This window comes from Salminus brasiliensis, chromosome 21 (genome assembly GCF_030463535.1).
Source record: "Salminus brasiliensis chromosome 21, fSalBra1.hap2, whole genome shotgun sequence".
Classification (NCBI taxonomy): domain Eukaryota; kingdom Metazoa; phylum Chordata; class Actinopteri; order Characiformes; family Bryconidae; genus Salminus; species Salminus brasiliensis.
In genome coordinates this window covers 26,683,017-26,699,595 of record NC_132898.1, presented here as the reverse complement: position 1 = coordinate 26,699,595, position 16,579 = coordinate 26,683,017, and the positions used below count along the sequence as shown (strand labels likewise).

At 42.6% G+C, this 16,579-nt stretch overlaps 1 protein-coding gene across 1 annotated transcript in view; it reads left to right on the top strand.

Annotated features, from left to right (window-relative positions):
- Nucleotides 1–16,579, top strand: part of slc25a26 (solute carrier family 25 member 26) — a 72,537-nt gene that overhangs the window by 50,104 nt on the left and 5,854 nt on the right. Inside the window, 4 exon segments of the mRNA XM_072666081.1 lie at nt 2,191–2,238; nt 9,007–9,076; nt 11,713–11,777; nt 12,772–12,845. Coding sequence (XP_072522182.1) covers nt 2,191–2,238; nt 9,007–9,076; nt 11,713–11,777; nt 12,772–12,845 — 257 coding nt within the window.

The window sequence follows — 16,579 nt, the reverse complement described above, 5'->3', positions numbered from 1 at the left end:
TAAGAACATGCAGAATACTAATACACTCATCAGGAAGCGTTCTTTAATACACACACACACAACCCAAACACACACACACGGTCAGGCAGGCACAGGGCCATCTTTATCTCCAAATGATAAAGTACCTGACAGTCACACTCAGTAACAATGTCACTGTCAGCTCTCGCGCTCTCTCGCGCTGCTCTCTCTGTATCCCTGTCTCTCTTTCTCTCTCCCTTTCTATCTCAGACTCTGTCTTGCACTTTCTCTCTCTTTTTTCTCTCTCACACGCTCTCGCGATCTCTCTCACTCTCACGTTTGCATGCTTTCACTTGCACTCTCTTATTCTTTTTCTCCTCTCTTTGCAGTCTCTCTCTTTGCTTTCTCTATGTCTCTTGGCGCGCTCTCTCTCCCTACTCTCAGACTCTGGGCTCTTTCTCTCTCTAGCATTGACTCTCACTCTTTCACTCTTGTGCTCTCAGTCTCTCTCATACTCTCACATGCCCTCGCATTGCTCTCTCGTTTATTCTCTCTATCCATTGTTGTGCTTTCTCTCTCTCTCTCTCTCTCTCTCTCTCTCTTTCTCTGTTCTCTCCTCTCCTCTTGTCTCTCTGCCATGCTCTCACTCCTACACTATCCTTCTCACTCTCTCTCTTTCATGCTCTCTCTCTGGCTTGAGCATCAGTTTATTAAAACTTGTGTGTGTGTGTGTGTGTGTGTGTGTGTGTGTGTGTGTGTTGTGATGTAGAGGAGTTGATATTGGCACAGATATTGAACAGTCTGACCACACATGGCAAATGTGCCGTCGTTCACTGGACTCACTACATCATAAACCTGCTCTCCATCTGCCCGGCCAACAGCTGCTTTATAACACACACACACACACACACACACACACACACACACAGTCGCACACACACACACAGAGTCTCTCTCTCCCTCTATCTCTCTCTCTCTCTCCATCACTGTTAATTCTGGCAAGTATTAATCTGCATTTGCGTGTGTGTGTGTGTGTGTGTGTGTGTGTGTGTGTGGTGTGGCACAGATTCTGCCAGAGATGTCAGGTGGACTCATAAATCAGTTTGAGTCTTGCTTGGCTTTATTAGGTTGGAGAAGCTTTCAGTTCTTCACACTCATTATAAACAGGTGGCACACACACACATACACACATACACACACACACACACAAACACACACACATACACACACATAGAGCTTTGGGGTGTTATTTTGAGGGTTGGGCACATATTCTATAGTTATTAAGTGTATGGTTGATAATGTCAGTACTTTCCATTCCATTTTAAGAGTGTTTAATTAATAATGTTTAATCATCATCATAATAATAATAACAATAATAATAATAATTAATAATTATCAATCTCTCTCTCTCTCTCTCTCTATATATATATATATATATATATATATATATAAAGCTGTGAATAAACATCTGTAGTGATTAACTTTAGATATTCTTTAGATATGTATGTGTGTTTATATATATTGTTCTTTTAAATATAACCTTTTATTAATTTAGGTTTTTTCATATATACAGTATGATTTGCAGTGTTTTGACAGTACACATGTAAATTGATCACGTCAGTAAAGCAAACTGAACTGAAATCCACCCCCTCAGCAAGAACGGTTCTCTGAGTGGAACCCTTTTTTAGGTTCTATAAAGAATCATGTACATGAGGGTTCCCTTATTTACACTGTGTCCAATAATATTTCTAATGAATGCATTCAGCTACTTTAAGTTGCACACATTGCTGACACAGATGTGCAAATGCACACTCACACAGCTTGTCTGGTCCCCGTAGAGAAGTACTGCCAATAGAATAGACCAATTGGCACCCTGCTGCCTAATGGCGTGTGTGGGCTAGAGGGGTATTGAGCCCCCCCTAGCATTGAGCTGTAGAGCAGTGGAACCAGCAAATGATGGTTGGTGCTCCAGCCAGTACATTTGGATGAAATGGGATCCTGATCTTACTAACGTAATACTCTTTTCACTCAATGCAATCAAATCCTCACAACAATGCTCATCCAAGGGCTAGCAGAAAGCCTTCCTCCTCCCTGCACAGTTGAGACAGTTACTGCAACAAAAGCAGAATAAACTATTTGTAATACTTTTGATTTAAAAATAAAAAAAGAGTGAGCAGGTGTCCAAATACTTTGGTCTAATTTCTAACTGATTAAACTCTGCTTGTGTTTCAGATCCCGTTCTCTCTGGTGCAGTTTCCTCTCTGGAATATTTAAAGGTAGGTGATGTCTTTCTTCCGGACTCGTCGTTTCTCTCGATCGATCTTCTTCCCTCTTTTCTTTCTACGGACCTTCTGTCTTTGTCTTTACCCTCTTCTGGTCTAATTGGCTCTGTAATGGTGGGGTAATAAAAGAATAATGGCCTGTTTATAACGGGGCACATTTACGGCTCAATCGGCCGCACCGGGCGGATATTTTTGTTCTCCACAGTGAATCAGCGGATGGCGTCCAGGGCAGTGATGGTGGCCCCAGCTCTGATTAAACTCGCTCGTAATTCGTCACCAGCGCCCCACGCTCTCTCCTCCTCTGTCTGGCCCTGGCCCGGGCCACGGAGAAGCCGTTGCTCTTTGGAAAAGCCAGCGATGGGGAGGGTGACATCACGTCTCCGGGCGAGAGCAGAAAATTCCATTAGCGTTTTGGATCCAGTGCTGAAGTGAAGTGAAGGGAGAGGAGTGGAATGAAGTGATTGATACTTTCACACTTAGACTCTCCTCACACATATCGCATTGCATTGTGGATCTACTCCTACATATCGCAGTCGCATTGGCAGTAAATCCACCTGCAATTAAAACACGAGCATGTCACTCCATCAGGACTAGAGCCTGACTGATTTATTGGGTCGGTAGTGGATCAGATTTTGGAGCAACTCTCAGCACATTCCCATTTATTAACAATTACATCATGGAGATTAGGAGCAGCACCGATAACAGTGTCGACTGGACCACGGCAGTGTGTGTCGACTGGCAACTCCCTGTAAAAGTACTGGGATTTCGTAATTCAAATTTTTATTAAACACAGTAAACAAAAGCTCCTGTGGTTCATATATACTTACTGATACACGCTGTACAAACACCAGTCCTTCAGTAGTAATAATAAAGTGAAATAAGAAGCTATACAAACATCTTAGTTTTAGTCTTATAATCATGCTGTTAGTTAGAAGTGAGATGATCCATGAAATAATCCCAAATCCCCAGTTCCACAGGCCCTTTGCCCCTTGTTCTAGCTAACATAACCTCATATGATGTGGTGTGGTCTCACTCTTTAGGAAAGTACCGGGATTTTAAACTCGCTATCTCTCTTACAAAAAACTTACAGGAAAAGTTTGGTGAAATAAACATAATTTAGCATTTGTTCCAAATGCAGTCAATCAGCTAAAAATATTTGTTTTTTAAAGTGTGCTTCTTGAGTTTAGAACTAGGACATGCTAGGCTAACGTTGCTAACAAACACTGTTTACGATTAGACTGTCACCAATCCTATCTCAAAAGGCAAATGTAAACTTCTGTGTTATTGACCTCGCCAAGAGCAACTTAAAGGCTAAGATGTTTTAATATATTTTTAAATTTTATGAATGTAATTATTAATTTAATTTAATTAAAGTTTGGAAAATGTGAACCATGCCTTGATACAAGATGTCAATAATTGTTTGTCTATAGTTTTGATGTCAATAAAATTAGACCACATTTTAAAAGTAATCAAAGCAAAAATCCAGATACTTCCACAAGTTCACTTACTTTTTCTAGCCTGCACTGTTTACTCAGTGTGCTCACTAAAGGTCATAAACAGAACAACTGTTTGTGTTATTAGTACAAATCAGAATAATACTGAAGTACGATATTCAATAAATAACACATGAGAAAAGTACAAATCTGCTCAAATAATAAGTCAGTACAGTATCCAGTTTCAAAAATACTTAAAAGCTATCAAATCTTTCATAATAATAATGAACAGTACAGTTAGTATAATACCTAAGTACAACATTCAGTTTCAACAGTACTTAAGATCTACCAAATCATTCATAATCATTCATTCTTGAGTAAAATAGAAATCTAACAAAATAATATTTAAGCACTGTTCAATTTCAATAATACTTAAGTTTTCCTAAAATTACATTTTAGTACAGTATTCAGTTTCGACAATACTTAGGTAAAGTGCAAGTACCAAAAATAACACCAAAGTGTGGTATTCTATTTCAATAATACTTGAGTAAATCACAAGCCTACAAATCTATCAAAAGGATACTTAAATACAGCAGTACAATTCAGTATTACTTGAGTACAGTAAAAACAACCAAAAATAATACTTAGATCGTGTTCAGTTTCAAGCTAGAAATTGACCACAGAAGAAATCTATAAAATCTTTGGGTTTAAATTCATTTTTTTAGTATTACTTGAGTAAAGTACTAAAAATAATACTTAAGTACAGAATTCAGTTTCAGAAAATTCCAGTTCATTTCAAAGAGTTCACTTACTTTTTCTAGCCTACAGTGTGGATGTTTACTTAGTGTGCTCAATAATCAGAAATTAGATTTATTGGCCAAGTATGTTCACACACACACACACACAAGAAATTTGTTCCGGCTGTTAGTGTCTCTCTAGTATTAACGTTTACACTTACATACAATACACAATACACAGAGAACAATAGTATACACAGTATACACAGACTTTACGAGGACATTTCTATACAGTGTCCTTTACAGTGGTGTTCTAAGAATTGCAGTATGTACAGTAATATACAGATTAAATATTGCGCAACCCCAGCAGTGTAAACATGAGATGGGAAATGGTGCAGTAATGCAGTAACTGTAGGATTAGAGTGATGAGAGTTCATCAGTAATGTCTACGGCCTGTAGCTGATGAACAGAACCACAGTCTGTGGGTTGTAAGTTTAGTTAGACTGTGTTTGTCTGAGAATGAGATCGGACCACAGTTTAATGGTAATCTGCAGAAATCCAGGTCCTTCCAAAGGGTTCACTTACTGTGTCTGTGAACTGTTTAACTTCCTCACCATCAGTGTTGAAACAGACCCTTTTATGGTGTTCTGGTATAGATGAAGGGAAACGGCAGTTCTTGATATGATCTAATACGACTGTAACGGCATGTATGAAATTATCAGCGCCGGTCGAGAGAGCGAGAGGAGAGAGAGCGAGAGATGAGAATGGACGAGGGAATGCACTGGAGGACGCCGCCGCCGCCGCTCGCAGCTGCGTGTGAGCGTCAAGTGTTAAGTGCTCGCCCCCTCAAGTGGAATAAGAAGTGTCATTCATTGGCTTCTCTTTGACACGCCTTCAAAGGCATTCCCTCATTCCCTCATTCTCTCCTTCTCTTGTTCTCGTCCCGGCCATCTGTGCAGAGCCTGTGGAACATCAGGGTCTCTCCCGGCATGGCCTTAAAATCTGTAGATGACTGGAAGACACAGTAGTACAGAAGTTCAGGGGGATTTCAGAGGTCCTTTTGTTTTCTTCAGTCTTTTGAAGAGTTCCTAAAATATCACTCCAACGTCCTGCCACTGGTCTTCAACACACACTACTGCTGCCTAATTCTCCTGACTGCAGGAGCGCGCTGGTGGAAGACAAAGGAAAACTGAAGCAACTTCTGAGGCCAGACTTCTGCTAAGATCGGAGGACAGCTTTAGTTCCCCCAGTCTCAGTCCTAGTGCTTTCATATTAAAGATAGGATGGATATTTTTAATAAAAGATCACATTCAGATGCACAAGAACTCAAGTGATTAGACAAAAGAAGAGTTTTGAGATTTGTAACTAGGGTTAAAATATAATCAAACAAAGGTGCAAATAATCAATTTCAGGAATATTTGAATAAAGTACAAAAATCTATTTTAATATTGCTTGAATAAAATACAAATCTATCAAAAATAATAAAGTACAAAATTAAATTTCAATGATATAAGTAAAATACAAATCTAACAAAATAATAAAGTACAGGATCAATTTCAATTATACTTGAGTGAAGTACAGATCCATCAAATATAATAAAGTACAAAGTTAAATTGTAATAATATGAGTAAAATACAAAGTCTATCAAAATAATAAGTACAGAATTCCATTTTAATAAATACTTGAGTAAAGTACAGATCTATCAAAAATAGTACATAAATAAATGTCAATATTATTAGTAAAATACAGATCTATCAAAACAATGCTTAAGTACAGTTTTCAGTTTGTAAAGTTTGGATCTTTACTTGGTTGTAAAAAATTGATTGTTTTTATTAAAATATCCATATATGCTTAATATGAAAACACCAGCACTGATAAATAATATTTATGTACAGTTCCTTTTCAAAACAAACTTATTTTGTTTTATTTATTATTTATAATTATTTATTTTTAAAAAAATACCAAATCTATCTATAAAAATGTAAGTGCAGTATTCCATTTCAGTAATAATTGAGTAAAATACAAATGTTTTAAAATAATATTTAAACATAGTATTCAATTTCAATAATACTTGAATACATTACAAATGTATTAATATATGTATATATAAATATATGTGTAAATATATATATATATATATATTTATATATACATATAAATAATATGTATGTATAGTATTGAAGTTTAATAATACTTGAGGAATTACAAATCTATCAGATAATATTTCTGTTTGAGTTTTAGTTTATGTAACTGTAATCTGTCAAAATCCAGTCAAAAAGCAAAGTTTGAACTTTGAGATATCTCCACTGATCTCAATCTCAATCTCTTCAAACTCCAGAAGGGCCAGAAATCTACAGCTGCCCATTGCACCCCCCATTGTGTCCAGTGTAGGACATTAGAGGGGCGTTTAATTCCAAGACAAACCGGCAATGCTGAGGGAGGAAATCACTTATTACACCAGCAGGTCCTGGTCAGAGGTCATTGCTGGGCAGGTATCTTGGTGGAGGTTGAGGTCGAGGTCAGACAGGGTGGACCGGCTGGGTTTGTCTCTAATTTGAGCGAGGGGGGGGGGGGGGGGGGGGTGCTCAACAATGAGGCGAGACTTTGATGTGGAAAACAAAGTCCTGACTTTAATGTCGGAGCTAATGAAACACACATGAGGCCTGAGACGAGTAAAAGGGAAGGTGTGTGTGTGTGTGGAGAGAAAGAGAGAGAGAGAGAGAGAGCGAGCGAGCGAGGCGAGCGAGAGAGAGAGAGAGAGAGAGAGAGAGAGAGGACTCACAGGGGGTTGAATCCTGTAAGAAAATATTTATAATGACTTCATGCTGCTCTGCAATTGCCTTCTCCCCCGAGCAATCAGCCCATCCTCTACAGGCCAGCAGCTCTCCAGCACAGAGCTAACGCTAACACACACCAGCACAATGCTAACACACACCAGCACAATGCTAACACACACCAGCACAAAGCTCATGCAAAATGTTGATTGTGTAGCAACACAATTATTAACACACCCCATACTAACACACTAGTCAATACTAAAAATTATTTTACGAGCACAATGCTATTTACCAGCTGTGCTAACATGGCAATGCAGTGCTAATATATAAAACACACACTTACATAAAACAGACACATCTTCACAAAGCTAACTCACCAAAACAGCACTGATACACTGATTCTAATACACGATTCTGATACACCAAACATTACAGCACAGTCACACAGTGCTAACACACCAACACATTACAGCACAGTCGCACTACAGCAGTCACACAGTGCTAACACACCAACACATTACAGCACAGTCACACAGTGCTAACACACCAACACATTACAGCACAGTCGCACTACAGCAGTCACACAGTGCTAACACACCAACACATTACAGCACAGTCACACAATGCTAACACACCAACACATTACAGCACAGTCGCACTACAGCAGTCACACAGTGCTAACACACCAACACATTACAGCAGTCACACAATGCTAACACACCAACACATTACAGCACAGTCACACTACAGCAGTCACACAATGCTAACACACCAACACATTACAGCACAGTCGCACTACAGCAGTCACACAGTGCTAACACACAACACATTACAGCACAGTCACACAATGCTAACACACCAACACATTACAGCACAGTCACACTACAGCAGTCACACAGTGCTAACACACCAACACATTACAGCACAGTCACACAGTGCTAACACACCAACACATTACAGCACAGTCACACTACAGCAGTCACACAGTGCTAACACACCAACACATTACAGCACAGTCGCACTACAGCAGTCACACAGTGCTAACACACCAACACATTACAGCACAGTCGCACTACAGCAGTCACACAGTGCTAACACACCAACACATTACAGCACAGTCACACAGTGCTAACACACCAACACATTACAGCACAGTCGCACAATGCTAACACACCAACACATTACAGCACAGTCACATTACAGCACAGTCACACAATGCTAACACACCAACACATTACAGCACAGTCACATTACAGCACAGTCACACAATGCTAACACACCAATGCAGCACAACATGCGACACATTACAGCACAACACCTCAAACCTCAAATCTTCCTTCAGTAATGAGAACAGATTGAGTCACCATCAGAGATCCAGTCAGACCTGTTGAACTGCACTGCTGCCAAACCTGCGACACATACACACACACACACACACACACACACAATCACACACACACACACACACACACACACACACACACAATCACACAAACACACAAACGCACACATAATAAACGCACACACCTGGCCTACACCAAAAAGTCCCATCTCTCTCTCTCTCTCTCTCTCTCTCTCTCTCTCTCTCTCTTTTCTTCCTCTCTCTGTCTTCCATGGGAAAGTGAGCTAATGACATCAGCGCTCTCTGGAAGTAAAGATGGCTCCTCTGCCTGGTTCCCATCGTCCAGCTGAGCGCATCGGCTTTCAGAGTTTTTCATGTTGTTGTTTTTTAACAAGTGTCAGTTCAACCATAGTAATCCCTAATTTTCACCCCCCCCCCCTCCTCTCTCTCTCTCTCTCTCTCTCTCTCTCTATGTAGACTCTGTGGCGTAGGAGGCAGGGGGAGCGGCTGGACTCTTGGCAGGCTGCAGTGTGTGGAGCTGTTGCAGGTGTGTGGGATTAGCCTCATCTCACAGAGACAGAGAGAGAATAGGACAGAGAGAGAGAGAGAGAGAGACAGAGAGACACAGAGACACAGAGAGAGAGAGAGAGAGAGAGAATGGGAGAAAGAGAGAGTGAAGCAGTGAAGCCAAGGTCACGCGTAAACTTCACCCATCTTCATTCCTCACAAATTCCTTACAGGTCGGATCAGCTGCCACAGGCTGATGAGAGGCAGCCTTAGAGTTTGAGGAAGAGCGATGCATTTCATAAGATACAGTAGAGAACCTGAGGACCTTCCAGGTCGTCAGAAAAGGCTTAACGACCCCTAATTTCACCTAACGTGGTGGGTTAAATCTGTAGAATTCTACATGTACATGTACATACTTTTACTGGGGCTCTTCTGTGATAAGTACGCTCATTGGCCATTTTATCAGAAACACTGCCTCATGTCTACAGTTACTGGCCATTTTATCAGAAACCCCTCCCTTAAATCTACTTATTGGTCATTTTATAAGAAACCCTGCCCTTAAATCTATGTATTGGCCATTGTGTCAGAAACACCTACATTGTATCTATGGTTATTGACGATTTTATCAGAAACCCCTCTCTTAAGTTTATTTATTGGCCATTTTAGCAGAAACACCTACCTTACATCTACTCACTGGCCATTTTACCAACCATTTTATGTACCTTACACATCTTCTATTGAATGCATTCAGCTACTTTAAGTTGCACCCCTTGCTGACACAGATGTGCAAATGCACACACACACACACACACAGTTTGACTTGTCCCTAAAGAGAGAACTATTGCCAATAGAATAGGACTCTCTGGAGCAGGTAAACATCAACCTATTGGCACCATGCCTAATGCCAGGAATGGGCTAGAGGGATATGAAGCAGGATCAACTCTTTTAATACCCTTGATTTCAGAAGAGTACAGTAAATGAGCAGGCGTCCCAATACTTTTTTTTTTTAAAGAAATACCTTCTATACATGTGCGCTTTGTAGATTTACAGTTAAGCACTCAGGTTAGCCCTGTAGTCCATCTGCTGCTACTTATCACCACCCTCAGACACCTACCACTGATATGAACTATAGGATGTGGACTAACAAGGAGGGCGTTTTAGACAGAGTAGACGAGACGAAAAGGGAGAGAGGGAGGAGAAAATGAAGGGAAAATGGACATTGCACCCAGAGGAGAAGGAACATGGCTGCTGGCCACTCCACCTGGAGTGTCTGGACTGGGAACTGTGTGTGTGTGTGTGTGTGTGTGTGTGTGTGTGTGTGTGCTACATCCTCTACTATTGGCCTTCACCGCCAGAAGGAATAGTCATGCTTCACTTCTCCGGTTCTGGGGTAGAACCGTATGAACAGATTGCAGATGTCTCGCTGCCTGGGCCTCGCTCGCTGTGTGTTTATTGCTTTAGGTGGGCGATGTTTGTTATTGTCACTGACGATGTTAATGTTGAAAGCATCGTTATTTAAAGTGAAGTGTGATGTGTTGTATCGACGGCAGCCATCAGTGTGGGTCAGTGTTCCGTGACTGCGATAATGACCAGGCCTAGAGCCTTACGGAGAAAGAGAGAGAGAAAGAACTGGCGAGTGTGAAACAAGGGAAGAGCCAGTAAGACAATAAGCAGTGTCTCCCGTTAGGCAAAGTTCTCCATTGTCTCACATTTACCATTTATTCTTCTGCTTTCTTGCTGTCTGTTGTGCTGGTTGAGCCGGTGTCGACCAGAGGAGTGTTGGTCCCTCTCAAGGTGTCTTCATCTTGATCTGAGTATATCTACTCATAGGTAGTTTTCTTAGAAACACCTACATTATTTGAACTCTTTGGCCATTTTATTAGGAACACCTACCTTGTATCTGCTCCCATTGGCCATTTTATCAAAACCAACTACTCTGTAGCTGTAATCGTTGGCTAAATTATACTTACAATCTCTAAAAAAAAAAATTATTTTAGTTTTAGTTAGTTTTATTCCAGGAGTTTTCAGTTTCGCTCTAGATTTACGATGTCCCTGTCCTTACACACCTGCTTCAACTCCCCAGCTAAGCCTTAGAAGTTGAAGAGATTTGATTTTCTTAGAAAATAGCAGTGGGCCTAAAACAGAGCCCTGGGGATCACCTGCAGTCATTTTATGCAGAGCTAAGGCTGAGGCTGTTCGTGACCTCATGACCAGTTTATAAATATGTTTAGGGGTTGATAAACCACACGTATGAACCCAAGCAGTGAAGTGTCAACATTAACTAGTTTAATTTTAGTTAATTTTATGTAAATTTACTCACTCTTTTAATAGACTAAGTTGAGATTGAGTTGATGAAACTTTCGGGAGCATATGAATAAACTGGAATCAGGTTAAAAAAGGTAAAAGCATAAAACACAAAGTTGTACAGAAGCTTCAACAACTAAATCCACCCTTTACCTTTATTATAGCTTCCATTCTTTTCAGGAAACTCGCTGTCAGTGGTTCCACACCTCCAAAGTTCAAAGTTCTTAAAAGTCAGATAATTATTTTGCTTCTCGCCATCCAAGTCTTCTTATACACATTTAATGATGATGAGGTCTGGACTCCTCTGGACTCTGGGTTGGTCAGTTGCTGGATTGTGTGTGGACTTATTTGCATGTGTTTTCTTTTCTCTAGGTGCGGTAGCAGCATTTGTCACAACTCCTCTGGATGTGGCCAAGACCAGAATAATGCTGGCTAAGGTAAGAGGATGGGGGAAAATGAGTTCAGATTTTATTTCAGGTCATTTTGGAGCATTTCTACTGGTCAATTCCTTGTGAAATGTTGATACAATGTAAAGACTAACCGCCAGAATAATGCTATCTAAGGTGAGAAGGTGTGGTTTGGTCTTAATCTGGCTTGACTGAGGGGACAGTGCCAGAACACTGCTGGCTACGGTATGATTGTAGCCTAACACTGTTGTTTAAGGCGACTGTCTGCTGATGCCTCGCAGACGGAGAATAAGGTGAACAAACAAAAGTCTCTAATGTAGACAAACCATGAACAGATGCTGAGAGAGCAAGTGCGAGAGAGAGAGACTCACACAGACAGTGGGGGAGAGAGAGAGAGAGAGAGAGAGACAGGGTCAGCCAGGGACTCTGGTGACGCACAACATCCATTTTACTCTTGTCTGCGCTGTTGAGACTGAAAGCAGAGCGCGCTGTGTGTACGCATGGTTGATGTCAAAGAACGACTGTATACTCTGGACCGATCCAACTGTCTGTGCACGCAAGCACCTTATCCCAGGAGTTTTCAGTTTCAGTCCAGCTTTATGTTGTCGCTGTCCTTACACACCTGCTTCGACTCATCAGCGGAGACCTAGCTTTTATGGACAATAGCAGTGGGCCAAAAACAGAGCCCTGGGGAACACCTGCAGTCCTTCTAATGCAGTGATGAGGCTGATCTTCTGAGTTACCTGATTGTACCAGCTGTCTGATAGTAAATGTCCAAACCATAGTAAATGTCCAAATCAGCTCATCACTTAATATTTCTTCTGGGAGTTTGTCCCATATTTTCTGCAGAAAGCTTCCTAAAAACTGAGGAAACTACAGTGTCGGGGTCTTCAGTGATCCCCCTGTTTACTTTCTAATTGGGTTTTCTCACCTGACCTTGAAAGACTTTGTGTGTTCAGAGAGACACGGGGGGGGCAGATATTCTGACAGAAATAATGGGTTTGTCTCTTTCTCTCTCTCTCAGGCTGGGACGGCAACAGCCAGCGGAAACATCCCCCAGGTTCTGTATGAGGTGTGGAAGTGTAAAGGTGTGTTTGGGTGAGTATGAGCCGCTCTGCCAAAACAGCTTCATTCATTCACTCACTCTCTTATTTGCCATGTGATTAGGTGGTGTGCTTGTGTGGATGGTGTGGTTTGTATAGGTGTGGTTTGTGTGGGTGATGTGGTTTATATAGGTGTGGTTTATGTGGATGGTGTGGTTTGTGTGGATGGTGTGGTTTGTGTGAAGAAGCTGTGGATGGTGTGAAGAAGCTGTGGATGGTGTGGAGAAGCTGTGGATGGTGTGGTTTGTGTGGAGAAGCTGTGGATGGTGTGAAGAAGCTGTGGATGGTGTGGAGAAGCTGTGGATGGTGTGGTTTGTGTGGAGAAGCTGTGGATGGTGTGGAGAAGCTGTGGATGGTGTGGTTTGTGTGCATGGTGTGGTTTGTGTGGAGAAGCTGTGGATGGTGTGGAGAAGCTGTGGATGGTGTGGTTGGTGTGGAGAGGAGGTGGATGGTGTGGTTTGTGTGGATGGTGTGGTTTGTGTAGATGGTGTGGTTTGTGTGGAGAAGCTGTGGATGGTGTGGTTTGTGTGGAGAAGCTGTGGATGGTGTGGAGAAGCTGTGGATGGTGTGGTTGGTGTGGAGAGGAGGTGGATGGTGTGGTTTGTGTGGATGGTGTGGTTTGTGTAGATGGTGTGGTTTGTGTGGAGAAGCTGTGGATGGTGTGGTTTGAGTGAAGCTGTGGATGGTGTGGTTTGTGTGGAGAGGAGGTGGATGGTATGGTTTGTGTGGATGGTGTGGTTTGTGTGGAGAAGCTGTGGATGGTGTGGTCTGTGTGGAGAGGTGGTGGATGGTGTGGTTTGTGGGGAGAAGCTGTGGATGGTGTGGTTTATGTGGAGAAGCTGTGGATGGTGTGGTTTGTGGGGAGAAGCTGTGGATGGTGTGGATGGTGTGGTTTGTGGGGAGAAGCTGTGGATGGTGTGGTTTGTGGGGAGAAGCTGTGGATGGTGTGGTTTATGTGGAGAAGCTGTGGATGGTGTGGTCTGTGTGGAGAAGCTGTGGATGGTGTGGTTTGTGGGGAGAAGCTGTGGATGGTGTGGTTTGTGTGGTCTGTGGAGAAGCTGTGGATGGTGTGGTTTGTGGGGAGAAGCTGTGGATGGTGTGGTTTGTGTGGTCTGTGTGGAGAAGCTGTGGATGGTGTGGTTTGTGGGGAGAAGCTGTGGATGGTGTGGTTTGTGGGGAGAAGCTGTGGATGGTGTGGTTTGAGTAACTGTCTTCACTCACCATGTAGGAAGGCTTTCTACTAGACTTTGGAGGAGCATTGCTGTGAGGATTTGATTGTGTTCGGTGCCAAGAGCATTAGTGAGGTCAGGATGTTGGACGATCACCCAGATCACACAGATCCACTGCTCAACAGCTTAATGCTGTGGGGCTTTTTACCCCCCTCTAGTCCAGGCCTGGCATTAAGCAATGGTGCCATTAGATTCATGTTTATCTATTCTGTTGGCAGTACATCAAGAAGGGGTGTCCACAAACATTTGGACATAGAGTGTATCCTTTTACTTGCTTTCTCCTCTCTCTTCTTTTCTTCCCTTCTGTCCTTTTCTTTTCTCTTCCCCTCTCCTTCATTTCTCTGGGGTTTCATACAGCCGATGAATAAGCTCTGCTACATGAAAGAATGCTGAGCTTTTTTCTGTAGTGATCCTTTTTAAACCTCTGAAGAGAGAGAGAGAGAGAGAGAGAGAGAGAGAGAGCGAGAGACATAGGGAAACAGTAGAGAAAAAGAAGCCTACATACACTCTCAGAGCAACAGTGCAGCTGTATGCCTCGGACAAATTGCCCAGCTTAAAAGCTGTAATTATGGTAATGGCCTCAATTGCAGTCTAGTGAAGCCAGAAAGTGCTTCCATATGTTTAGCCCCGCCCCCAGTGCCCTGTGTGGCACTCCTGACCGCACCAACCAAAACAACTACAGTCAGAGCTGCTACAGCGCCACACTGGCTTTAAAGAGCCGAAAAGCCTCACGACTGCTGTTACACAACCCCCCCAAATCACCCAGGGCAAGCATGTCGGGTTAACGGGGGCGTCGCTGCAGCTTACGGAGTCCAGTTTACTTTAGAAGTCACTGCTGTGTTATTACTGTAGCTGGTTATTAGCGCTGTAACGTTCAGGTGAAGTGAAAAACACTGATTACCTTCATCTACAGTGGCATCTGTCAAGGTGTGGATAAGTCAGAATCTGATCCGGTGTGACGGCTAGACAACTGGGTCAGAACATCTCCAGAACATCAGGCAGCTCTTGTGGGGTTTTTTCGGGTATGCGGTGGTCAGTACCTACCATAAGTGGTGCATGGGCACTTAAGGCTCGTCGATGCAATACATGGAGGCCCCACCTCACAACTTACAGGACTTAAAGAATCTGCTGCTAATGTTAGTCCTGGTGCCAGGAACCACAGGACGCCTTTAGAAGTCTTGTTGAGCCCATGCCTCAAATGGTCAGTTCTGTTGTGGCGGCACATGGAGGATCTACTCAATATTAGGAAGGTGGTGCTAATGTTAAGTCCTAAATTGTGCCTGATGTTAACCCTGTACTATAAACTGTACTACACTCTTTAAAAGGGGGCTTCAAGGGTTATTTACTGAAGGCAGAGAACCATGGCAGCTCACAGAACCGCTTGCCTGATAAAGGGTTCTTCACATCGTTACAAATCTTAAAAAATGAAGAATGGCAACGTTATGGATTTGTCCATACGTCTGTCCTGGGGTTAGCTTTTAGCCTTGCCCCCATTCTCTTTGTCTGGAGTCTCACTGTTAAAAGAGTAAGCTGGTGCTTTCCCTTCTGATATTCGGTGGTTGCTATCGTATCCCTGATTGTTGCAGTGGTGTTACTAAGTGGTTGCTAGGTGGTTGATATGGTATTGCAAGGTGGTTAATATGATTTTGCTAAGGGATTGCTAGGTACTCACTCTGGTGTTGCTAAGGGGTTGCTATAGTATCCCAGGTGGTTGCAGTGGTGCTGCTAAGTGGTTGCTAGGTGGTCGATACAGAGTTGTTCAGTGGTTTGCTGTAGTGTTCCTGGTGGCTGCAGTGGTGTTGCTAGGTTAATGTTTTTTTTGGATGATTACCACCCCGCACATCCTCCATCATTCCAGAGAACACAGATCCATTGCTCCACAGCTAAATGCTGGGGGGCTTTTTTTACCCCCTTCTAGTCCAGGCCTGGTAATAAGCATGGTGCCAATAGATTCATGGCTGCAGTGGTGTTGCTAGGTTGTTGTTGTTGTTTTTTTTTTTTTTGCTAGGTGATTGCTAGGTAGTGTCTCTGTCGGTTGCCGTGGTGCTCTGGTATCCCTGCTGTAGTATCCCTAATGGTTGCAAAGGCGTTGCTAAGTGGTTACTATGATTTGTTATTTGTTATACTATGAATGTTATGGTTTTGTCCATACGTCTGACCTAGGGTTAGCTTTTAGCCTTGCCCCCACTTTTTTTCTCAAGTTTTACCTGTTAAAAAAGTAAGCTGGTGCTTTCCCGTCTAATGTGAGTTTAGCTCCAGGTAGGTTCAGCTCAGGTAGTCCAGATTGGAGGGAGCAGATGACGGAGACAAGAGCTCCGGCTTTCGCTTGCCAAGTTTGAGCTCTCCTTCTGCGGACGCTGGCACAGGAAAAGCCATGGTCACCAGGCCTGGTTCTCGCAGCAACCGGAACTCCCATAACCAGCAGAGTCTGGAGGTGATGCGCTGGTCTCCAGCATCAGCACCACATTCTTCTCCTGAAGTCCTCTATGTGTTGTACTGT